Source organism: Temnothorax curvispinosus, unplaced genomic scaffold (genome assembly GCF_003070985.1).
Source record: "Temnothorax curvispinosus isolate PA1 unplaced genomic scaffold, ASM307098v1 QBEX01010307.1, whole genome shotgun sequence".
Lineage (NCBI taxonomy): Eukaryota > Metazoa > Arthropoda > Insecta > Hymenoptera > Formicidae > Temnothorax > Temnothorax curvispinosus.
The window spans coordinates 81,450-104,751 of record NW_020220087.1 but is presented as its reverse complement, the minus strand read 5'-3'; the positions used below and the strand labels follow the sequence as shown (position 1 = coordinate 104,751).

At 37.9% G+C, this 23,302-nt stretch overlaps 2 protein-coding genes across 4 annotated transcripts in view; one reads left to right on the top strand and one right to left on the bottom strand.

Moving 5' to 3' along the window:
* Positions 1-1,155: 1,155 nt before the first annotated feature.
* Positions 1,156-3,648, bottom strand: LOC112460057 (40S ribosomal protein S4). The gene is made up of 6 exons (XM_025024501.1): positions 3,554-3,648; positions 2,294-2,552; positions 1,908-2,005; positions 1,629-1,800; positions 1,414-1,543; positions 1,156-1,333 (listed from the first exon to the last, which is right to left on the bottom strand). The coding sequence occupies exons 1-6, from the start codon at positions 3,554-3,556 to the stop codon at positions 1,207-1,209; spliced, it is 789 nt and encodes a 262-aa protein (XP_024880269.1). The 5' UTR covers positions 3,557-3,648; the 3' UTR covers positions 1,156-1,206.
* Positions 3,649-5,237: 1,589 nt separating this feature from the next.
* The window catches only part of LOC112460075 (protein FAM13A), a 51,112-nt gene continuing 33,047 nt past the window's right edge, over positions 5,238-23,302 (top strand). Inside the window, exons 1-6 of one of the 3 annotated variants that reach the window (XM_025024536.1) lie at positions 5,238-5,429; positions 5,600-5,922; positions 18,332-19,119; positions 20,998-21,138; positions 22,315-22,696; positions 22,965-23,208. In XM_025024536.1, coding sequence (XP_024880304.1) covers positions 21,031-21,138; positions 22,315-22,696; positions 22,965-23,208 — 734 coding nt within the window. In that variant the 5' untranslated portion in view covers positions 5,238-5,429; positions 5,600-5,922; positions 18,332-19,119; positions 20,998-21,030. Of the gene's footprint in view, positions 5,430-5,599; positions 5,923-11,934; positions 12,038-18,331; positions 19,120-19,476; positions 19,982-20,997; positions 21,139-22,314; positions 22,697-22,964; positions 23,209-23,302 lie in introns of those variants that run through there. The other 2 variants (XM_025024537.1, XM_025024538.1) reach the window with 2 other exon arrangements.

Below are 23,302 nucleotides of genomic sequence, written 5' to 3'. Positions count from 1 at the left end.
GCGACAACTCGAATTCTCGAGCAGAAAAGCGACGATCTGCAATTACAAATACAAATTATTGTTATAATCAACCGCGCGTGATGTCGTTAAATGTGAGATACATACACGTACAGCTGCATGTATGATTTAAACACGTAACAAATGTAACAAATCGAATTTGCTCTGGTCAGGCCGTGTACGTTGCTTCTGCGAATCGTGCAATCATTCATGTGGCCCCCTGATTTTCGATAGATCTTTCGCTTCGCGGCGAGAATTCGCCACCGGATTCCCAGTGAAAAAGCGTGATCGCAAACGTGGACGTTTACGACGTGACGATAGTCCGTAACTTTGTTCGTCAGTCCCGGCGTGAATTAACGCGCACCGCCAATTTTTGACGATTAATTCGCGAGAGAATGCATCCGCGACTTCACACCACCGGACCCATGTTCCGCAGTAACCGGCGTAGCCGCGACTAACATGGCCGCCGGGCATGCGCGCCGCGCGCTTCTATCCGTACTTTGAACGCAGCCAATGTCGTTTCTTCATATTCGTGCGTCATTCCGCGTAAACTTTCAAAATAAAAATCAAATTCTATACATATTTTTTCGGTTAATTCGTTATGTAATTTTTACTTTATCTTTAATCTTTCAAATATATCAAGTTGATGTTAGACTGTGAATCAATCATGATGTATACACAGTGGATCGAAAAAGTATTTGCACATCCAGTTTTCTTACAATAACTTTATTCGAAGGAATAATACATAATTACGAACTGCGAGATAAGTAACTTATACATATACTGTATGTAATAAATTATGGACACAGTTCGTACTTATGTATTATTCCTTCAAATTAAGTTATCGTAAGAAAATTGGGGGTGCAAATACCTTTTTGATCCACTCTATATAGACACGCTGTACATATATGCCTGTACATATATGAAAATTACGCTCAATATTTTCCTCTTTTCAATATTTCAGTATTTTCTTCTAATTTCACTTCTTTTTTGTTTAATCTTACGTTGTATTATATTTTATTGTATCATACGTTATATATATTTTATAAACCCAATTTTAAAGAGATGGGGAAATGGTGATATTTTTGTGGAACTGTATTGTTATACAATAAATTATTATAGTGAAATTCATCTACAAGCGAATGGATAAACGAAGAGTTACCAAGACAATCTCGGTTTATTGAAGATTTTCTTGAAAATGTACATTTATTAATTCACTCCCTTCGCTGCTAATCTCTTGTCGCGTTCCTCGGCGATCGACAGTTTCACACCCTTGTCTCTTGGTAGACTCACATACGCCTTCGTGCCTTTGCCGATGATGAAGACATTGTTCAACCTGGGCAAACAATTTATAAATTTATGTACAAAGAATAATACGGAATAATTACAACTAAAAACAAATTTCATCCTTAGTACCTCGTGGCGAAGGTGTGTCCTTGAGCATCCTTTATGTGACAGATGTCAAAGGAGCCAGGATGGCGCTCACGACTCACGACGGTACCAACACGACCCAAATTCCTTCCTCCGGTAATCATGCACAGATTGCCTGATAATCAGAGAAAATTACGCTCAATATTTTCCTCTTTTCAATATTTCAGTATTTTCTTCTAATTTTGCAAGTAAATAATTACCAGAATCAAATCTGATGGAATCCAAAATCTTGCTAGTGGCAATATCCAGATGAATGGTATCGTTAACTTTTATAACAGGGTCGGGATATCGAATTGTTCTACCGTCGTGCGTAACTAAGAACGGTATTCCTTTAGGGCCAGTTTGGACGCGCTTTACCTTGCACAATTTGTACTGCAAAACATAATACCACATTATATAGATACATAATGGTATTAAGTAAGAAGAAAAAAAAAAAAAAAAAAAAAGAAAGAAAAGTATACGACATCAAAAACAATTACCTTGGCTTCTTCAGCAGTAATACGATGGGTAGTAAAACGTCCCTTGACGTCATAGATCAAGCGGAAAAATTCGCCAGTTTTCTCAATTGTAATAACATCTAAAACAATTCAATCACAATGATATTAATCGATACTGTCTATCGGTACTTGTGCATGAGAGCTACGAGATATTATTGTGCACTTCTTGGGTGATACAGAAAGAATATGCAACTCAATCTGCGACCTTAATTGAAGAACGTGTTTTACTATTGGCCACTTTTTGACTATGATACTCTTTTAACAATATAAATACCATAGCTTCGATAATGGCCCAATTCTATCAAACATTTTATAACACAAAAGTGAAAGACGTATTATAATAGATAAAATATAGCAAAAGCACTCACCCATGAAACCGGCAGGATAATTAGGGTCAGTGCGAATCTTTCCATCGACCTTGATCAAGCGCTGCATCACGATCTTAGTAACTTCACAATTAGTCAAGGCGTACTTCAACCTGTTACGGAGGAAGATAACCAAAGGGAGCGATTCCCTGAGTTTGTGTGGACCAGTGGATGGTCGGGGGGCGTACACACCCCCGAGTTTGTCCAACATCCATGCTTTCGGTGCGTTAAGACGCTTGAGATGCTTTTTTGGACCTCGAGCCTAGAAGAAAAAAATTATATAATACAATATTAAAATATTCGAAATTAAAATCAAATTAGTGATAAAAATGATTAAATAAATCCTCTTTCTCTATGTAAAAAATTAATAATAAAAAATTAATGATGAAGTTTAAAAGTCAAACAGTAGATAAAATAAACACAAAGATATTTGATATTTTGAAATTAAAACTGCAAAATTCATATGTATGTCGATCCAACATGAACATTTTTCTCATACAAGCATAAATTCATTGAACGTTTTGAATCGAGAACTATACGGTAACGAGTTATAAGAACGACTGTTGGACTTAATTTCTTGCAGAAAGAATTTTGTGCACTTCTTGGGTGATACAGAAGGAATATGCAATTCAATCTGTGACCTTAATTGAAGAACTTGTTATACTATTGGCCATTTTTTGACTGTGATACTTGACAATGTAAGTACCACAGCTTCGATGAAGGCCCATTTCCCATTTCTATCGAACATTTTATAACACAAAAATGAAAGGCAATAAATACTTCAATCTTCTATAATCATACAAATAGCAAATATAAAAAACAATCTCACTAAAACCTTACATTTTTTGTACTAATGTCAATCTATGTGATTAGGATAAAAAATAACGTATGATGTGTGCCGCGGAATTTAGGTTAGGCCCGAATTTAGGTTAGTCTCAATATTTAATTTCAATTCTACTCAAGCAAGTCGTTAATTCGAGCAGAAATAAAATTTGTTACGTATCGCTGTAGAATAATTTCGATGAAATCATAATGCAGTAAATCCAATTAGAAGAGACCAAGAGATCGTTGAGGGAAAACGAAACGAAGCGGTGCAACACGTCTTATGAACATCGTGATTTTCTTGGCACCGGAGCACATTTAACGTTTCATAAATATATTATCGGACACACGAAAACACGCACCACGGATTTATCTCGCGCGTCAAGCGGATTCACGTCGTATACACGCGATGTAGACAGATTTCGCGACTCATTAACTTACCATTTCGGAGCTCTAGACGGAAAAGACACGAGGGGGCACGAAAACTCGCGTCAAAAGAACGCTGGCGGCGCCATTGTAATTGTTATGGCGGCCCGGGTCTACGTAACGCAAGATGGTGATCGAGCGTTCAAATACGAGCCGAGTGAAATTACCAGGAAAACGAGAGCCTGATTGGCTATCGCTGTTCACCTCGTGGCGCACTATGAAATTCAAATTTATAATTTTTATTACTAATTATGCTATAAAAGTATATTATAAATCATATGTTGTAATATACTACGTTGACAATAAGCACCGTTATAGCTGACTTTATTAACCCTTCAGTGGTCACGTGAAAATTTGAAATGTAAAAGGGCGCGTAGAGTATAAATTAATTATACTCCATTTTATTTATGCTAAAAATATTAAACCAATAAAAATTCTTTTCAGGTTAAAAGTTTAGTTTTAATGTTTTTTTCGATAATAATCGGTTCTATATCGAAATGAGTTCAAAACATTAATTTTTTACAAGCTGTTGTAGAATGTAAAATACATTCCATACACGCCCATTGAAGAGTTAAGCAATAAAAGCCTTGGTACATAGAAAAACTTAAGCAGTAAAACTTATATAAGCAGTAAAAAATCAACGGTATGGATTCGCTACCGCTTAGGGCCGTGCCTTAAGTTCTTGACTGTGATTGGCTGATTTGCTAACTGCTTGAGTTTTACTGCTTAAGTTTTTCTATGTGTCCGGGCCTTAAAAGCTGTTCTAATAAGGTTTTACAAGTGTCAGTTAACTTTTAATCTTAGATTAACTCACTCTTCGTCTCCTTCTAACGTCCCCCTTAGAAAAAGACGAAGAGTAAGTTTTAATCTAAGATTAAAAGTTAACCGACACTTGTGAAACTGGCCCTAATACACTCGATTGAAGTCAAACAAGATAACATTTGATTCGAGTTTCTGTTTCTACTGGTAGAAATCGCCTATTTCTACCAATGCAGTTTAATTTTAATCTAATTAATTTAACATTTATTTTCATAAATCTTATTCTACATATATCTTTTTCTAGTTATAAGAATTAGAAAAGAATAAAAAGCAAGTTAAACCGAGATTAAAATAAATCTTCATTGGTAGAAATGGACATTAGAGTGTAAATGTTTGGAGCAAGGCTATAATATTTTATTTTACAATGCATTTTTCAGACGTACTGATTGGCTCGATGAAGAGAGTAAGGAGAAAAGTTTTCGAGTTTCCAGACTAGCCAATCAGCACGCTCGAAAAATTTATTTTTCGACAAATGAAATGATACCGCAACCGCAGAGTCATTTCTCGTGGAACGTTTTCAAACGTATATAGTTCGTGCTGATTGCACTTTGTTTTAAATCCATATCGAATTAAAGAGCGTCAAAGCGATGGATATTAAACTCGTCGGAGAAAATCACACGTGTGTATAATAAACGTGTGTGCGTTTATAATATTTAATAATACATTAACGAATTATACATTAATAGGAAAATTTCTTCAGAATGCGAAACGAGAGATCGCCGAGATGAGAGTCGCCGACGAGAGCGAGTGAAGGCGCGCGCGGCGCGCTTCGAGAGAAAGAGAAAGGAAAAAAGAGAAAAAAAAATCGAACGCGAGACGGCCGAGCGCTCCGTCGGCGGCGAGTTTCAGTGGCGTCGATAAAGGAGCGACCGAGCCGAGAACGGACGAACGGACAGTCGATCGGTCGGTCGGTGGAGTCGGTGGGTCGTTCTCGTTCGGCCCTCTGTATGCGATTCCGTGGCTCCGAGCTCCGAGTCCGGTCCCCCTTTAAAAACGCGCAATTGCGACAATATGGCGGAACGCGCATCCGCGCCGGCACCGCTCTGCCACTCACAGTGACTCGCGCCTGCAGGTATTTCGAATCCTCGAAGCCGCGAGAAAACGCGTGCGGAACGCACGCGAGCGCGCACATACGAGTCGCATACGCGCGAACGCCGCGTTTACGCGTCCGTCATATATATATATTATATCTCCACACATATATATCTGCCCCTTTCTATCTCTCTTTCTCTTTCTCGGAAGTACTCCGATCTCCGCGCGGCGTATCCCGCAGTCCGCACTCCGGATATCTCGCGCTCTCGCGAAACATCACGCACGTACGGCGCTCCTCGGCGTCGACCTCGGAGTCACTTATCGATTAGCGTCCCGTGCCGGCGGCGATGTGCCGCCGCGGATGATGGAGCTGACGCTGGCGCGCGACCCCCTCGTCGGCCAGGCCGCGTCCCCGCGACACGTTCGCCTCTGAGCTAGTGGAAGAGAGAAGTGCATCGCTCCGAAGACCGCGGACGACCAGCGACGACGCTCATCGGGCTCATCCGTGCCCGCCCGTCCGATCGCCGTTTGAGGTAAGTAAATGCCTCAGTACACAAGGTGAACATTGTTACGTTGCGCGACGCGGCGACACGCCGAGTCGCGAAACCTGCGAAGACCTGCGTGACTTTTGCATGGAGATTATTTTTTGCGCGACGGCCGTCCTCCGCCCGGAAGAGCCTTCCGTTTCTCTTTTTCTTTCCATCGCGTAGCGATCCATTTCGTAGCAGGATTAACAGGAACGCGGCGTATGAGTATAAAGTTATGCGCGAATCGGCGCCGCTGATAAAATGTGGCACAGGAAAAAGCGATAGTACAGCTAAAACCGCCCAGAAATATGCGGTTGCAGCTCCTGTCGATTGGCGTCGTCCATTCGGCCGTTTTTAGCTGCGTTCAGGATATAGGATGCGTATTCGTGTTGTTTTAATATAAGTTTTTGCAGTTTCGAGATAACGTTCTTCTTAATCGACGGACGTGTTTATCGCCTCGTATGCATTTTAAACGTGAGATACATTTAATCTACCATATTAAAATTTTTCTCTCTCTCTCTCTCTCTCTCTCTCTCTCGTTCTATTGATAACATTACTATTTTTTAACGAGATGTATTTATGAAAATTATATTTCTTGTATAATGCATTTTACGGTTAGTGATGAATAAAGAACAACGCGACCGCTTTTTTAAAAAGCAGGTGCGGATCTCGCAATACGGCATATATTTTCTTTTTAATCGATACATTTTTTTTATTTATTTACGAGTCGACGGATTTATTGGACGGCGGACGGCGGACGGCGATGAACCCGGTGTTATTTCGATAAGAAACCGCGCTGATATCGATCGAATATACTTATTACGGAGTATCAAAGTTGCAGCACGCGATGATTGTACGTATCGCCTACGTTATATACGCGGGAAATTCCTCGCCGCGGGTGCTTTTCCGGCGATATCTCTCATAGAGCGTCAATCCCGGGACGTGAAATCGATCCGGATCACATCTTCGACCTGGATGCGATTTGTGTGTTTCTGCCGCGGTAGTCTACGCGGCATTCCTTTCACTTTGCTGACAACTGGCTCGGCGCCGACGATTGACAATCCCGCGATGACTACTCGCGCTAACTGTTACGACTTTTGCCTCCGAGATTCGCGTGAGAAAATCGAGACGACGGTTTCAACTTTCTCAGCGTGTTGGTTTTTCGGAATTTATTGACGAGACTGTCGGAATTTATTGACTCTCGGTGACCTCAAACGATAAGATTTGCTTTCCGCGCGCGATCCCGATCGCAACGATATTTTTATGTCGCGCGAATAATGTATCTACGATTGTTGAACAATTTTTAGCTGAATAATTTCTATCGTGAGGTTGAAATTTGAAATCGTTTTATAACGTTTGTAATAGTTTACAAGCGACTCACGCGGCTTGGAAAATAAAAGAAATGCAGAGCGAGAGGGGCGACTAAAATTCTGAACATGAATCCTCGCAATACATTTTACGTAATATATATGCACGGAAAGAATTTTTTGTTATATCTTACCCTTAAATTCACTACAAACTTGGGACAACTTGGCAACCAAGGAATTTTTTAAATATACAAAAGACATTTTACAAACAACGTGATAAAAATTACCAAGCAGATTGGTAAATTTTGAAAAATTATTGAAATTTCCTAGATATATTTTAGTAGAATTTTTTTAGAATTAGAAATGATACTTTATTACCTCAAGGGGTCTGAAAGGGCGTTTTGTAGGGACGTACCCAACCCTTAGATATATTTTAGTAAAATTAATCAAACATATTTTATATTTTAATGTAATAGATATTAATATTTTTTATTATGGTAGATATTAATCAGAATAGCTCGCATAAAATTCTTGGTGGTACATGTTGTCCTACAACTACCATAATTTCAAGGTAAATTTTAAGAGAAAATTCTCTTCGTGTGGGAATTTCGCAATTCTATTTTCAATGAGAACTGAGAGGAAAAGAAGACGCGCGACGTTATTCCTTGCCGCGCTCTTCTAACGAACAATCGTAGATATTGATTGGAGAAAAATAATAGAACGAGTCCCCCCCCCCCGCGGAAGGCTCGTGCGCACTAAATGTTGATAAATAGTAAATACCGAGTAATCTCGCGTTCATTCCTCATTATCCTTGCATCGCGAGGCGTTATGTACAATCGATATATATGCATGTTATAGTACGAAAAGCTCGCTATCCAAGTGACGCCATAAGCATATGCATGTGCATGTGCATATGCACGGATATATGCATGCGCTCGCTAGTTACGTGCATATGCGCAACGTTGCATGCGGGGTCATTGCCCGCACGTGTTCTATTCCCATCACTAATACATGAATGCTGACAAGGAGCGGCAAAGCGCGCTTCGGGGTGAAACAAAGTTGTTGTTTTTTTTTCGCGAATGCGTAACGTGTCAACACGAGATAAGAAAAATCGCGAAAAATTGCACGATTAATCGCGAATTTTTTATTTTATGGTCTCTAATTAAAATCGCAACGTATTCAAAATCGCGAGAGCAACAATTAAATTATCGAAGTTTCAATAAGAAATCAATAAAGAAATTTTTCATCGCGTATCGCACATTGTAAAATTGTTTGCGACAAACATTATTTATTTTGTATTGTACAAATGGTCATTATATGGCTATTTTTTTCTCAACAATCGAAGAAAAAATTTGCAAGTTTTTTTGTTTATTTAGTTATAATTTATTTAAATTTAAGACATGGCACACAATTTCTGTGTGCCAAACAATTTTATTAAACAATCTCTGATAATTATTATTTTATATTATTATAAATTATTATTTATAAATAATAGAAAAAAAACCGTTGTTCTGTCTTTTTTTGGTTTGATTAAAAAATTGTGAGGGCGATACGTTTTAATAAAATATGTTTTCCATCGTTACATTCGTAGTGTCAAATTATATTCAATTTGAGTTATATTTAACCATTTCTATAGGTCATAGGTCGCCACTACTCCTCCTCAATATATCGTTAATTTAATCAATGGAGTTCAATAATATTGTTTTATGTTAAAATAATAAATATCGACACACATGATGGTTAAAAATAACAAAATGTTATTTAACTTAAAGTATTGATTTAAAATTTTATTTTTTAATATTTAACAATGTGTGAGGTGTCTCGAGCTATATTTAATCATATATACATAATAATAAATTGCGTTAATCTCTATATAGATTGATTACGCTCTGAAATTTGTAGGATTTCTCGCTATTTTTGCGACATTTCCTTTGGAATCTGAAACAAAAAGGGGAATGTGAAAGGTGATAAAACTCCCCGCGGGAAATATTACGCAACGCAAAAGCATTGCTGCGTAGAATCCCGGAATGGTGAGGGGAGTGAAGTCACTACTCCATTCATGGGATTCGTTGGCTCTAATGGGGTCTCGAGGACGTATAGGGAGGGCCGGGAATCCCTTCCTGGGGAAAGGATCTGAAGTTGAAGGTCACGCATTCCCTCGCGAAAAGTTACGCGCTTCGATACGCAATCGATGCCGGACACGTTGCATAGAGAATTGTGCTGAAAATTTACATATTTACATATTACATTCCTAAACGCCATGCAGCTATCCATGGCGTATGGCACAACGTTACGTAACTTCAACGAGATTTACTGCAAAGAGCTTTGAACTCTTTAATATCATTCACTAAGTTGATAAAAGATTTGAAACGACTGGAACTCAACAATAAATTTTCATAGATAAATCAGTTCAAGATTTGACAAGAAATTTATGATCGACCGTGAGAATGCGACTTTTGAGACGTCTTAGCTATGTATTCGTATAAATTTAATCGCAAATCGTGAGGAAATCGTGATGTGATTAATTAAATGAATAAGTAATTGTACTCATCAATTAATAATTAATGAAATTATACGTCTCTAGAACAAGCATGATTTTATATTCAAGCGATCAAGGTAATTTGTAGACGGTGTGATATCGATTCAATCTTCAACCATTATGTTAAATTAAACTACCTTACTTTACATAGAATCAAAGAATGGATATAAAAAGTTGACAAATGTCGTAAATAAGAATTTTAGAAGAAATTCTTTTTTCGAGATTATTTCATACGAGTAATACATTTTATGCAGTTGCGAAAAATACTTATAACATATAGAAATGTGCAGAAAGATATTTTTCTTCTTAAAATACAATATTTGACTTCTCGTCTCGCAAACGTTATGCGAAAAATATAATAATTTTTTTTCCATATTTTAAACATAAATATATAAGGCATCGTCGAAAGTGTATATCATAACGCATAAGGCAAGCAAATAAAATGAATGGAAAACGGAAATAAAGAACGGAAATAAAGAATGGGTAAATAAAAGTAAACGATGAAAGAAATCCAGTATATGGAATATAAAATACGAAACACTGCAATTTCAAGCGTTAATCAATTGCGTGCTCTTGAAATAGCGATCCCCCTCATGATGACTGCTCTCGGTGTGCATTCCGACTTCGGTGCATCGGTGAAAACGTGGGTCGTGTTCGAGATATATTCTATGCAGAAAATGATGCGCAGTAAGCATCGTCCTTCCGCTATACCCATCATTTCCCCGCATGCCCTTTTCGGTCTTCTCGCAATGGGGAGAGATGTTTTATATTATGCATTCCTATCGGGCGGACTCGTGTCGCTGTTTACCCACATACGCACGTCATGTAATCGTCAACAAACCCTCGGGCAACCCTCCGCGACCAGTGGCCGTCCTTTCCCTCTTTTTCTCTATCTCTTTCCCTCCTCCATCCTCTCAATCCCTCTTCGGCTCGCTTAGATTCTCGATCCTTCTCTCGTTCTACCCCCTTCATCTGTCCTTCTCCACCTCGCGATTCACGTGACCGGGACAGTCTATTGATTCCTCGAGGGTAGTGCATGCGCCCTCGTGCACGCGATCTCTGCTGTCAAGGGGTTTGTACACGATGGAGGGGACGAGTTTGGAGGAAGTCCCGATGGAGGGGATGCCGACGAGGGCGGAAGTGGGACGATCGAGGAACGTAGGGTGTCGAGAAAGGGACAGATAGAGAGAAAGGGAAAGATAGGGATAGAAACTGTACGTAGTCGGTAATGGTTTTTATGTATTTTTATGATGATGGTATGTACTTTTATGATAGGGTGAAATAAAGTGATCGTCCAAGTTGAGTTGAAAAAATTGTAGGCGTTATAAATAAAATAATTAACGGTGGTTCAAACATGCATTGCGTAAGCAGTTTTATCTTATGTATCGTCAGTATATTTGATTCGCTGGCTGTTACACTATTTTTTAGATTGATTATTTATACATCGGTTGTCTAAATAAATTAGAGAATTTTAAATATGGAATCAATCTCTAATTTTTGAAATATTAAAAATCTCTTTCAAATATAATAAAATCGCTGCAATTAAATAACCGTATTTTTAAGTGGATGCTTCTCTGCATATGTACATACACGTAATTATCAATATTTCAAAAGTTATTATTGGTTTTTATTTTAAGTGTGAAAATTATTGTTATTTAACTGACGACCTGTTTAATTTTTCGAATCTGCTTTTTCAAGAAATAAATAAGACGCAAATATCAAAAGATTTCTTGCATTTGCAGCATTTATCATTATTCATAATTGATATTCTTTATCTCATTATTTCACATTCCTTAGATTTAAAATTCCAATATTTGTTCTATCCCCTAAACTTCTTAACGTTAATTTAGATTTTGCAATCCTTGCAACTCCAATTTTTGCCCCGCTCTCACCCCAGCTTTTTAACATCAGTAACGAGTTAAGGAGGGTCCATTCGAGAATCCAAAAAATTCAATCGGATTCGGCGCGTGCTCGATGTGAAATTCGAGAATTCCCTCAATCCCCATTGCCGACGGGGAGGGAGAGGGTGGCGCGGCGGCGTGCTCAAGCGCTAGTGAGGCGGTCAGGGGTTGCAAAGAGGAGGGTTGCGCGGAGGAGGGTTACGAGGAGGAGGGTGGCGATGAAGGACGGCGGATGGAGAGAGAAAGAGAGAGAGAGAGAGGGCTATCGAGGATCGCGGCGGAGACTCAGTCTCATTTGTGTAGCGTCTGTGTCGCGGTCAGCCTCTTCTTTTCGGGTCGGTCGTCATGACTTCCCTCATCTCGCATATCATCAGGTACAATTGACATAACTCTCGCGTTGCGCATTTGAGTACGTCTCTCCTTTCGAAACTACGTCTCGGTCGAAATGCATCTTTGGCTCAGCGCTTTTTCGCGAGAGCGTTACTTTAATCTTGTGTCATTAGTCGTTTATGATTAATTGTGCACAGAGTGTCCCGGCGGACAAGTTTGAGATATTTCGACGAGTGATAATATCGGTTGTCATGAGCAAAAAAAAATAATTTCTGTGAGCGAGATTGAGAGCGGAACTTATTTCTGTAAGATTGAGGAAACGCGTTCTTTGCGCGTCAGCGCGCAAGATGGTGAATTGAAAATGATAAATGATAGACCATGATCTTTGTTTATCACTTTTTGTTATTATTTGCGGTGCTTATATGTGTCGTCACTTGCTGCGAACTCTTCAAAAATATTGTCGTTATCTGAAGTATTGACCTTTTGAAGTATCTCCGTGATACTCTGCGCACGTTGAAATAACATTTTATTGTTGAACTTGTTAATGCCAATGTAATTTTAATGTTTTAATGGAAAATTTTATATTTTAAAATTAAGCTACGAAATCCTTCGAATCAACTAGACTTTAATTCTAAATCGATGTTTCTAGACAATGTTTGTAGAGGGTGGTTTCTGTCTCTGTTTACCACCACGAGCGAACGTCGTAGTTTCGCGAAGTTATCAACGTCAGTTAGCTCTAATCACAATTAACGATTTTTTTCTCGTTGTCGCGATCGCAAATGATTTAACGACCGTTCGTGTTAAATGCGGTTAGTAGTTTCGGCGAAAACTAATTCACTACTACAGGCGGCAGTCTGATATCGATAACTGCGCAAAAGGCCAAAATTGGTGCTAAGGGCAGAAAAGCTGTTGCAGCTGTGCAAGCTACGCAGATTTTAAATCGGATCAGCTGCAGCTGGCACATCTCTTTGCGTTATTTCATTAATATTGCAGGTGAAATTATAATACTCTGCACAATTATGACGTATATGTATATTTTTTATTATATGTAGAATTGTAATACAGACAAAAATTATTTCTTTATTAATTTTTCATTATTTATAAATAAAAATTACAAATTACAAACAGAAGTTTTATAAGCGATTAGCCGAATTGTCTGATAACGTCGTTCTCGAACCAAAAGTGAATCAATCCTTCATGGTACACTGTAAAAAAAGTATGTAAAATTACGTAAATAATAAGTGTAAAAATTACGCAATTAATAGCGGAAATTTGAAAATTGTGTAGATATTTCTAATACATAAAAAAATAAATATATCTTTATATTTACTTAGTGGAAAATTACACGAACGATTCTATGTTTCATAGATTTTAGGTAAATATACCAATTCTTGTAATATTCCATAGTATAACGATAATATATACACATCACAATTGAATTTGCACATAAAAAAGGATAGATACATAAAATTTAAGGTAAATTTACATACAATTGTATGCAATAGATAGTGATAGAGTGAAAACGATACACGAAATGGCGTTACCATCATTGCTGCCATATCATGTAGTGCTTTTGCGCTTAAAAAAATTTTTAATATTAAAAATATTTACAAATATTTAAAAAAATTAAAAAAATATTACATAAACATTTCTGCAAATTTATGGTCAACTGTTACTGGTGCAGCCAGTTTAATTACTATATAAAAAAATAAATTTTTATAGACACAGGAAATTTACATCTATAATAGTTGGTCCTAAAATTACATTACAAAATTTTTTACAGTGATAGCGACTATAAGGAACATTTCTTTACTTCGTTCTGTATTTCGCTAATGGCAAAGCGAATCAACTGGAACGCTCGAGCGGAAGTGGCCACGGATCGTTATGTCACACTTGTCGGTGCATTGAGATTGCGTTTCGTCGCGTGAAACTATATAAATGACCTCGATAAACATCCGTTAACCCGGAAAGGCTATAGAGGGTACCATCTAGAGATAGTTCCGCGCGCGAAGTATCCGTACGTTTTATGCAACTCATTGTAAAACATTTTGTAATGTTATTTTAGGACCAACTATTATAGGTGTAAATTTCCTGCGTCTATATAAAAAAATTTTTTTTGTATAATAATTAAACTGGCTGTACCAGTAAATTTGCAGAAACGTTTAGGTAATAATATTTTTTATTTTTTTTTAATATTTTAAATTTAAAAAATTTTTTTTGAAGCGCAAAAGCACTACATGACATGGCAGCATTACGGGTGGTAACGCCATTTCGTGTATCGTTTTCACTCATAACTATCTATTGCATACAATTGTATGTAAATTTACCTTAAATTTTTATCTATCCTTTTTTATGTTTTACAAATTCAATTGTGATGTGTATATTTTATTGTTATATTATGGAATATTATACAAGAATTGGTATATTTACCTAAAATTTATAAAACAGAATCGTTCGTATAATTTTCCATTAAATATAAAGATATATTTATTTTTTAATGTAGAAATATCTACAAAATTTTCAAATTTCCGTTATTAATTGCGTAATTTTTACACTTATTATTTATGTAATTAATACATACTTTTTTTACAGTGTATGTGAGGAGGGGTGAAAGCTCTGCTGGAGGCCGATCTCTTTCACGCGTAGATATAATAGCGAGAAAAATATTCGCATCTCGGAAAACGTGTAAACACGTCGTCGACCTGACGGAATTCGATTTCTTCCCAATGGTTACATAAAAACGTGCGGTTGTTGCTAAGTGCAACGTACTCCCCCCCGTTCTCTTCCCCTCGACCGGGGCGCAGGTGCAAGGGTCGTGGCACAATGAACTATAAAAACGAGATGCGACGACGCGAGGAATAAAAGAGCGCGCGAGAGAAAATAGAAATATGAAATATATAAGCGTTGAATTTGAGAAATAAAATTCTCAAAGGTATAATACGATGATACGAATTTACGAATAATTGTGCGTCGAGAACTCTGGAGTGCATCGTGTCCTTGATCGTGTCTGTAATCAGCAAGGGGTTCTTTTCTTTTGCTTTTGAAAATTTGCAAAATCCGCGTGAAATATTCATAACTCGCGAGATAATTCTTTCTTAAATTTCTTTTTATCGCTTATAGCTAAATCCACCTCGTAAAGTGGCTTTTCCGGATTATGAGCTTAGATAACAGGTTCTGAATTTAAAACGCGAATAAACACAACTCGCTCCTTGTGTTTTCTCCCTCGCGTTTATTTCTTATTAAGTATTCTCACATTTTTATTCCGATAGTTTTTGCAGGAAATAAGGAACGAATGCGAAGACTGTTGTCTGTACTTCTGCCTCGAATACACGATTTCTACGTGAACTGCGTCTCTCGCGACGTTTTGCGAACAGGTGCATTCCATTTGATCGGCACGTCATTAGCCTGGGAGAACGCCACGCCGGCTCTTCCGCCGTACGAAATTAAACGCTCATTCCATTTACCCTCACGGGAAATATCGATCGCAGACACCCTACGCGGGCATGCACAACTGAGCTGATGCATGCACGCACGATATTTCGCGAACGAGCGAATTGATCGCCTGCGCGCGAATCTTTCCACTGCAATTTTCCGCTGAAAGTATTAGGTCAGTGTTCCCAAGCGGGTTCCTCATTTTAAACGTCGATAATATTTAATCCATATATCAAAAGACTATTTAATAATTATACAGAAAATCGATTTGTATTTCTATACTAATATTAATTTTTAACTTACAAGGATTAAATAGTGAACATGTGCCGGAGTATTTTGTCTTAAAAAAAAATTTAGCTGTGAAAAGTTAAATTTAATTTTTCAAAAATTTTTGTTAAAATTGATTGGCACAAACTTCGTAATTTTTTATTTATTGATTTAATGTTTCCCATATGTGCGATTTGTTGATTACAAAACTTGATTACCTGCGCTTGTCAATTTTCGCTGTGTCTTTGAATTTTGAATCGGAATCTTATTTATTTCGTTTTATTTGCTGAAGAAGTTCTCTATACTTAGCGTAAGCATGAGAACAAACAATCAAATTTTGCTGACACTGCATTGCTATAACGGACGCAATATTGCTGAATAAATGAATAGTTGTACATTTGCGCGTAGTTTCCGTATTGAATAACGCAGTTCGGTACGGAACATACATGAGAAGTTGGTAGAATAGTGATGTAACCCTTTCCGTGCTTTCGTAGTCGTACCGAATCTTCTCTGCAATTCGCGAGCGCTGAGTATAGGTACTACGATTATATAAGATTCATGAACGATTCGCAGGTTGCAGAATTTTGCATGCCAATATTATTATTTTTATTACTTTAAGGCTCGATCTTGTAGATAATTTAAATGAGCATTAAATGGATCATTATGTAACGTTGTTAAACTCGTCGAGCGCATTTTCCGCGTAATTATTCACGAAAATTATATCTCGTTTCTCGTGTAACACGGCTGTCAAACAGTTTAGAGAATCGCGCGAAAAAGCCAAGCGGCTTACGCAAATTTCATTCTCCCTCGACTGTAAGCTGCGCGAAATCCCTCGTGTCGTTTCGACACGTACATCACAGGAAAGGAAATGAAAGACAGCGTCGCGATATGAGTGGTCTATATCTTTATGTAAATCAATTTTTTTTAGAAATCTTGATGAAGAAGATAAATCTTAGAGCTCTTTGAAAATGAAACAGTTATAATCAAGCGAATAAAAAATGCACTACTTCAAGACTTTGAAGAAAAATATTTTATATTTATATATACATTTTATAATGTTAGATATGTTTTAATAACCACGACAAAGCATTTTAATTAATAATAACTTAATTTCTTATACTTTTTTCAATCAATCGTGTTATTCAAGTTAATAGAGAACATTTTAATAGAATTTAAATATAAAAATATTAAACAAAAGTCTCTTTCGTGAAATTTACTTTACTTGTATTGAAATACTCGCTATATATTTCATAACACTTGTAGAAAGAAGGCAGTAGTGTCTTTAAGATGACATATAGTTATTACGAGCTTGCGATGACGATTGTTGCAAATGAGCAAATGATGAATATTAATTAAATTAAATTTGAGCATCACGAACGTTAATTTCATAAGCTGTCGCGCGTACTGAAAAGCTTGATAGCCACGATTAATTACGTACTCTTCTGCTGCAAAATGCATTAACATCGAATCATCGCCGTGTCTCTACAAAATCGACAATGCTCGTGGTTCTCGCTTCATGTAACAAATAATGATAAATTAATGTAAATTCGACAGAAGCTTGATTTATCTAGAAGTCTTTTACATATAAATACATTTTGACTGTTATTTCATATCGCTAATATGAAATTAATAAAATGTTTAAATTTCTTACCATTGAATTAATTAAAACGGAGATTTACACGTAATCTCGTTAAGCATCTTACGTCACGAGAAAACTATTTATATCTGCAAAAGTCGCATGAGACGCGTTCCTCGATTTTTTTCCTCAATCGCGATGCATATTTTTCAAACACGGTCGCAGTCGACAGAGACCGCGACACGCTAAACGAATCAACGAACGTAATCAAATTGGGCCGTGTTACGCGGTCGATTCAGAATTAGGTGCGATTCTATGGCTTCCACGCGTCCGAAGCACGCAGAGAACCAAGAGACTATTCTAATTCGTATAGCTTATAATTCTCACAACATACATCAGCATAAGAAGAATACTTATAAAAGGAATACTTGACAAATATTTTGACGACAGAATACATACGAGTTTGTTCTTTTATGTCAAATAATTATTTCTATATCTTCTATAAAAACGGATATCAGTTTGTACGGGAAAAAGTTATTCGCTGAAGCATTGCAATATGTGGGTTGTTTCTTTGTTCAATCACCAACATGTATTCATAAGTTAATGATCTATTATATATGCTTGTCAAATAATTTATGCATAATGTAATTATGCATGTGCTACATACTACATACCGCGCACGCAAAAATAGAACGATAGCCTTATATATAAACATAAATCATTTTAAATATATATCACGCGTCAAGAGCTATTATTATAGCTCATTATTAATATTAATATTAAGCGCGCGTTAATATCAAGCAGTCGGAAAGGATTAAATCGATATCGGACCAAAAATCAAATCAAGTCGATCCCAATATTTCCCACGCGAGTAAAATCGAGGCCTAGAAGATACTTTACTTTCCATAATAAATATATTCGCTACAAAAAGTATTTAAATTGACATATTTTAGAATTTAATGCGAAAGAAGCTGTTTACAGAAGGATACGTTGATCTTGAAGTATCTCTTCCACAATTAGTGGCAAATCCTTTATCCTTTTCATGTTTTTTTTTTATTTCCAGAGCGCAGCGGGTGCAGTAAGCGCCCGAGCAGGAGGTACGTAGACCATGCCAGGGCCAGGAGCGGAGTGGTGACCTAGACCTCATCCCGGCTCCGACCCTCGATGCTTACGCTACGGCTGGTGTCGACTCACTTCCTGAAGCAGCCATAGGCAGTGCCCTTTGCCTTAGAGAAAGGGCTCGATGCGATGTGCCGTGATAGGGACATGAACCCAGAACTACTAGTCGAGTCGCCGTCGCCGTCGTCGTAAAAAGTAAAAAACGAAGAAAAACACACACGGTTGTTCGAAATTTTCACGCGCACGCAAGAAGGACTTTTCTTCTTCTTCGACAGCCCTTCTATCTCTCTCTCTCTCTGCTGCGAGAGTCCTTTTTCGCATATATACATACATACATAACACATACATACACACCCCCACGAGTCGTTCCTTGCCCTTCCAACCACGAAGACGAACAAGAACGACTTTCCTATTTTCGTGTTATTCCAAGATAAATTAAAATCCCGACGAGAACAGAACGGGCTACTCTCAAGCGAGGAAGTGTGTACACGTCTCGCGTTCGGTACTCGGTACTCGGTACTCGCGGTATTCGGGATAAATTCGTGATCCCAGTCGCCGGAACTGGCCGGACCGAAGAAGCACGATATTTGTAACCCGGAAGAGACAACATTATCGGTACATACTCACGACGAATCCAGCCGAGGGGACGACAGGAGGGAGGGGCAAGACGAGACAGCTGCCACGCTGAGCTCAGTGTACTTCAACCTGTGGAGGATCGCGAGAGAGTGCATTGTGAGTGTTTCTCTTTAACATTTGCATATTTTATATGGTTGATACAAGCGAATAATTATGAACAATTATTGTGTGTATATAGTTAATTAGTAATTTTAACTGATCGATTATTAAACAGCGTACAAAGTGAAACAAATAATGCTTTTAATCAAATTAGATGTACAAAGTCCCTAATCGTATTTTCCTATTGTTAATTTATTTAATTTATTGAGACATTAAAAAATTTTATATTTACTTGAAATATGACATAATATGAAACTAACATTAAATTATAATTAATTAAAACTTCTTTTTATTAAACTTTTCGAAGATGTATAGTGATATATTTAAAATGATTAAAGTATGATAGCTCAGTTATAGGAAGTACATGATGACCTCATAATTGTCTTGCAAAAAATATTTTCTTTTTATTAATTAATTAGGATGTCTATAGAGACATAGTAAAATAGAGAAGTAAACACTTTATAATCTCTCGTGTCTTTATCAAAGAATTCAATACAAGAGCATTGGTTTTCTGATGGCAAACATCCAAAACGTCTAGCGCGATTAAAAAACGATACTGTGCAGTAATTTTCCAATGTGCGTCACAAATTTGGCGTGTAGGCGATTAAAACGGATTAAAAGCCGCATATTTATGTCACGCGCACGCAAGAGTCTCGACACGTCTGCCTCCTCGGTTACGTAATCAGGAAATTTTGGCACAATTTTGGTGCAAATGCATGAGTAATCCGGTTCGCGTGAAATTTCTCCGCGCATCTCCCGCATCAGTCGCGACCGAGCATCATCGGCGAGCATCATTAACCGTCTCGTAATCGCCCTTCGAAACTGCGCACCTTTCTCTCATGCAAGAAGGGATGACAAGATAAATTGATCGACCGCGATATCGGTTATCGGTGCAACGGTCTCGCGACGAGTTATTTTCGATAACATACTTTGTGTCGTTGGAACTTACGTCGTAAAAAACTTATTTGTTCGAGAAAGCTGGCAATTGCCAGCAAAGACTGCCCAGTTTCGATGAATAATTTCTTTCGCTTTTGCAAACTGAAATACACGACTTTAAAGGAATCGCATTATAAATACAACGCACTTTGAAATAATAATTAAATCAAAGTAGAACATTCTAATTAAAAGTCAAACGCAAGAAGTATAGAAATATTGTGCTTGAAAAAAGAATAATATTAAAAATATTGAGAATGATTAATGTATCGTATTTGTTACGGAGATGTTACGGCGCGATAGTTTATCAACTCGTCTTTTTATTTTTAAATATATATGGTAAAGGATGTTGATGTAGGAGCGAGGACGACGACATTTACGGTTCATCGATCTATTCGAATGGAGCTTTTCCTGTGTTATGAATGCGCGTTTCTCGTCACGCGCCGCTCATCGATCGCGCGCTTGCGAAAATATTGAAATTACTCCCACGATTGTTCCGCCAATGTCGGTGCACTGACGTGCTGTGTTTCCTAGCACGATCGTGCAAATGACACGGTAGTTACCTCGCGTTAGGTCGATATGAAGCCTCCAATTTTCCGTCCGAAAAGAGATCAGTAATTTTTTTCGGTCCGCTTTTATTTCTGAAAAATACTTGTATCTATTTAAATTTATATTTATTATCCTCCAGTATCTCTCGGGAACATTAATATTGAATTTCCTGATTGAAACATCATATCATTCAGTGAATTTCTTACGCAAAATTTAGTCTTTTTATTTAGGAAGTTGCCCGTCTGATATTTTTTTTTCTGATTTAACCACGATAGAAACCGAGATTTTACTCAGACGCAAGAATGATAGTAAATAACGAATCTTTGAGCGGCCGTCGTTTTACTTGCTGTCGCATATCGTGCGACTTACAAGTTTGCTCGTCGCTTTTGTTAGTGCGGCAGCAGGTCGCGGTGCAGACAAAGTGGGATGAGACGCCCTCAGCAAGAACATCATCATCATCACCACCACCACCATCATCACCATCATCATGGATCCTCAGCAAGCCCCACGTGCTCTCGTCAAACACACGATAAGGTAGGTACTCTTCACGGCACTTACTGCATATTTACATTTAACGCAAAGTGTCATAACTTGCGTCTTTTACGATTATTTTAATAATCATGTCTGATGCGCTCAGAAGTCATTATAAGTAGATATATATATTTTTGCATGTATATTTTGCGAAATTGTGTTTCTTAATATAAGTAATAATTTTTTAATAATGAAGTAATAATTTTTCATCCGCTAGGATAGATTTACGTGTTTTCTTCAAGCTTCATCGCATTTTTTTGTTTATTAATTTATAACGATTAGGAGAACTGCGCTGCGTAAAGTTCTTACTTGCAACGGCTACTGCTGTCTTAGTAAATAGACAATGGCGTAAAGCAGCTTTCGTTCTATATTCGAGATACGGCTATAGAAACTTCCCGGCCCTTCCACTGCATTGAGCGAGAATACGGAGTCTATATCTATCGTTACTCTACTTTGTCCGATGCACTGCCTTTTCAACACTTAGCGGCCATTCGTCGATTACGCTTTCTCGTTCCCTGTTACCTCACTAATCATTTATACGACCCGTATAAATGTCTTGCAAATGTCGGAAATATCATTTATCGCTCGATACTCCACGTAAAGCGTGCAGAGTGGATGTAAAATGTAAGTACGTCGTTTAAACGAGTTAAGAAACGTAGACATATAGAGACAAATATTAGAGAGAGTTTTATAATTTTATATAGCTAGACTTTATCTAGAAAGAAATTAATAATTGATTTTATTTAATATGAAACTGTAATACTGTATTATATTTGATTACTAAATGTTATATAATTATTACATACATATATAATACGAAACATAATTATATTATAATTAAATAATAATTATTTAACAATTAATGATATTATACACTTAACAAATAATAATAAATAATATATATATAGGGACATCATTTTTGCTGAGAGCTCTTTACGTTATAGATATATCTTTACTAATTTTGCAATTTACTTTCGAAAAAACTTTTACTTTATGATATTTCCTACATATTGATAATATTTCACCTTTATGTTTATACATTGTTATAATTATTACACATATAATTTACATATTTTGTTACAGAAAGGAGATAGTTTAAATTTTGAACGTGTGCTTTTTGACTACAATACTCGAAAACGCGCAAGACTTAGGCGGGTTAACAAGTCCCTCGCGTTTCAGGACGAGTCTCGTCTCGCTCGCGTGAAGCGCGTCCTGGCAGGTTCGCTGTTAGGCCGCGGCGCTGGATCCAGCAGGATCTTCGGCACCCGGCTGGAGCTGATCGAGTCGTACCTCGACACGGGCGTGCCATACGTGGTGCACCGGCTATGCAGCTACATCGAGGTGCACGGCTTCCAAAGCGCGGCGGTGTTCCGCCTGTCGGGCGGCAGTCCCCGCCTGGCCGAACGGCTAAGGGCGGCTTTCGAGCGGCGGGGCGATGCCGATTTGGAAGCAGCCGGATGCCCGCCGACGGCCGCGACCCTTCTTCGCCAATATCTAAAGGAATTGCCGCAGCCGGTCGTGCCATCCACTCTCGTCGGCAGACTGCTCAACATTCACGCCCGTGAGCATCAATAATGCTATATCAATTTCTCAAAATAATTCAGGATTTTCCGAGAAGGGAATGCTCCATTCGCGTCTAAATATCATTCCGAGATGTGTCAAATGCGGTTACGAGTTAAATAATTTAAATTTTCACTTGAAAATTTGAATGAATACGGAATATTTTAGTGTTGGAGGGAAACTTTGCTATAGAATGTTACTGCAACTTTGATTTGGGTCTGCGTCACTTCCGACGCTCTTGATAAATTCTGTGAAAATGTCTGTCGCAGAGAACTACGCAAACGATCACGATTCGTGGATCGCCTCGACGAAGGAACTACTGTCGACCCTGCCGTCCTCGCATTACCGTCTGCTCGGCTATCTGACGAACTACCTTAGCCGATACGAGGCGCGACATGGACGCAGCGCCGGAGTCTGCGGTGTTTTCGCACCTGTCATGCTGCCTCACGTGCCGCCCGCGACCACTCTCCTGCGAGACATCCTCGCCGAGGCACCGGTACTGTTCCCCGACTGGTGAGTGACATATGATGATTCTCTTAGCATAATGACTCGAAGAGTCTCGCAAAATAACTTATTAGAGAACTCACGCGAGAAACTTACGTAATAA

What these genes read in the sequence shown, in the direction of transcription:
- LOC112460057 (XM_025024501.1), bottom strand. An exon ending in TTATCCTGCCGGTTTCATGG is followed by an intron (nt 2,006 to 2,293) that starts GTGAGTGCTTTT and finishes GAATTGTTTTAG; the next exon opens with ATGTTATTACAATTGAGAAA. An exon ending in GGACACACCTTCGCCACGAG is followed by an intron (nt 1,334 to 1,413) that starts GTACTAAGGATG and finishes TTGTTTGCCCAG; the next exon opens with GTTGAACAATGTCTTCATCA.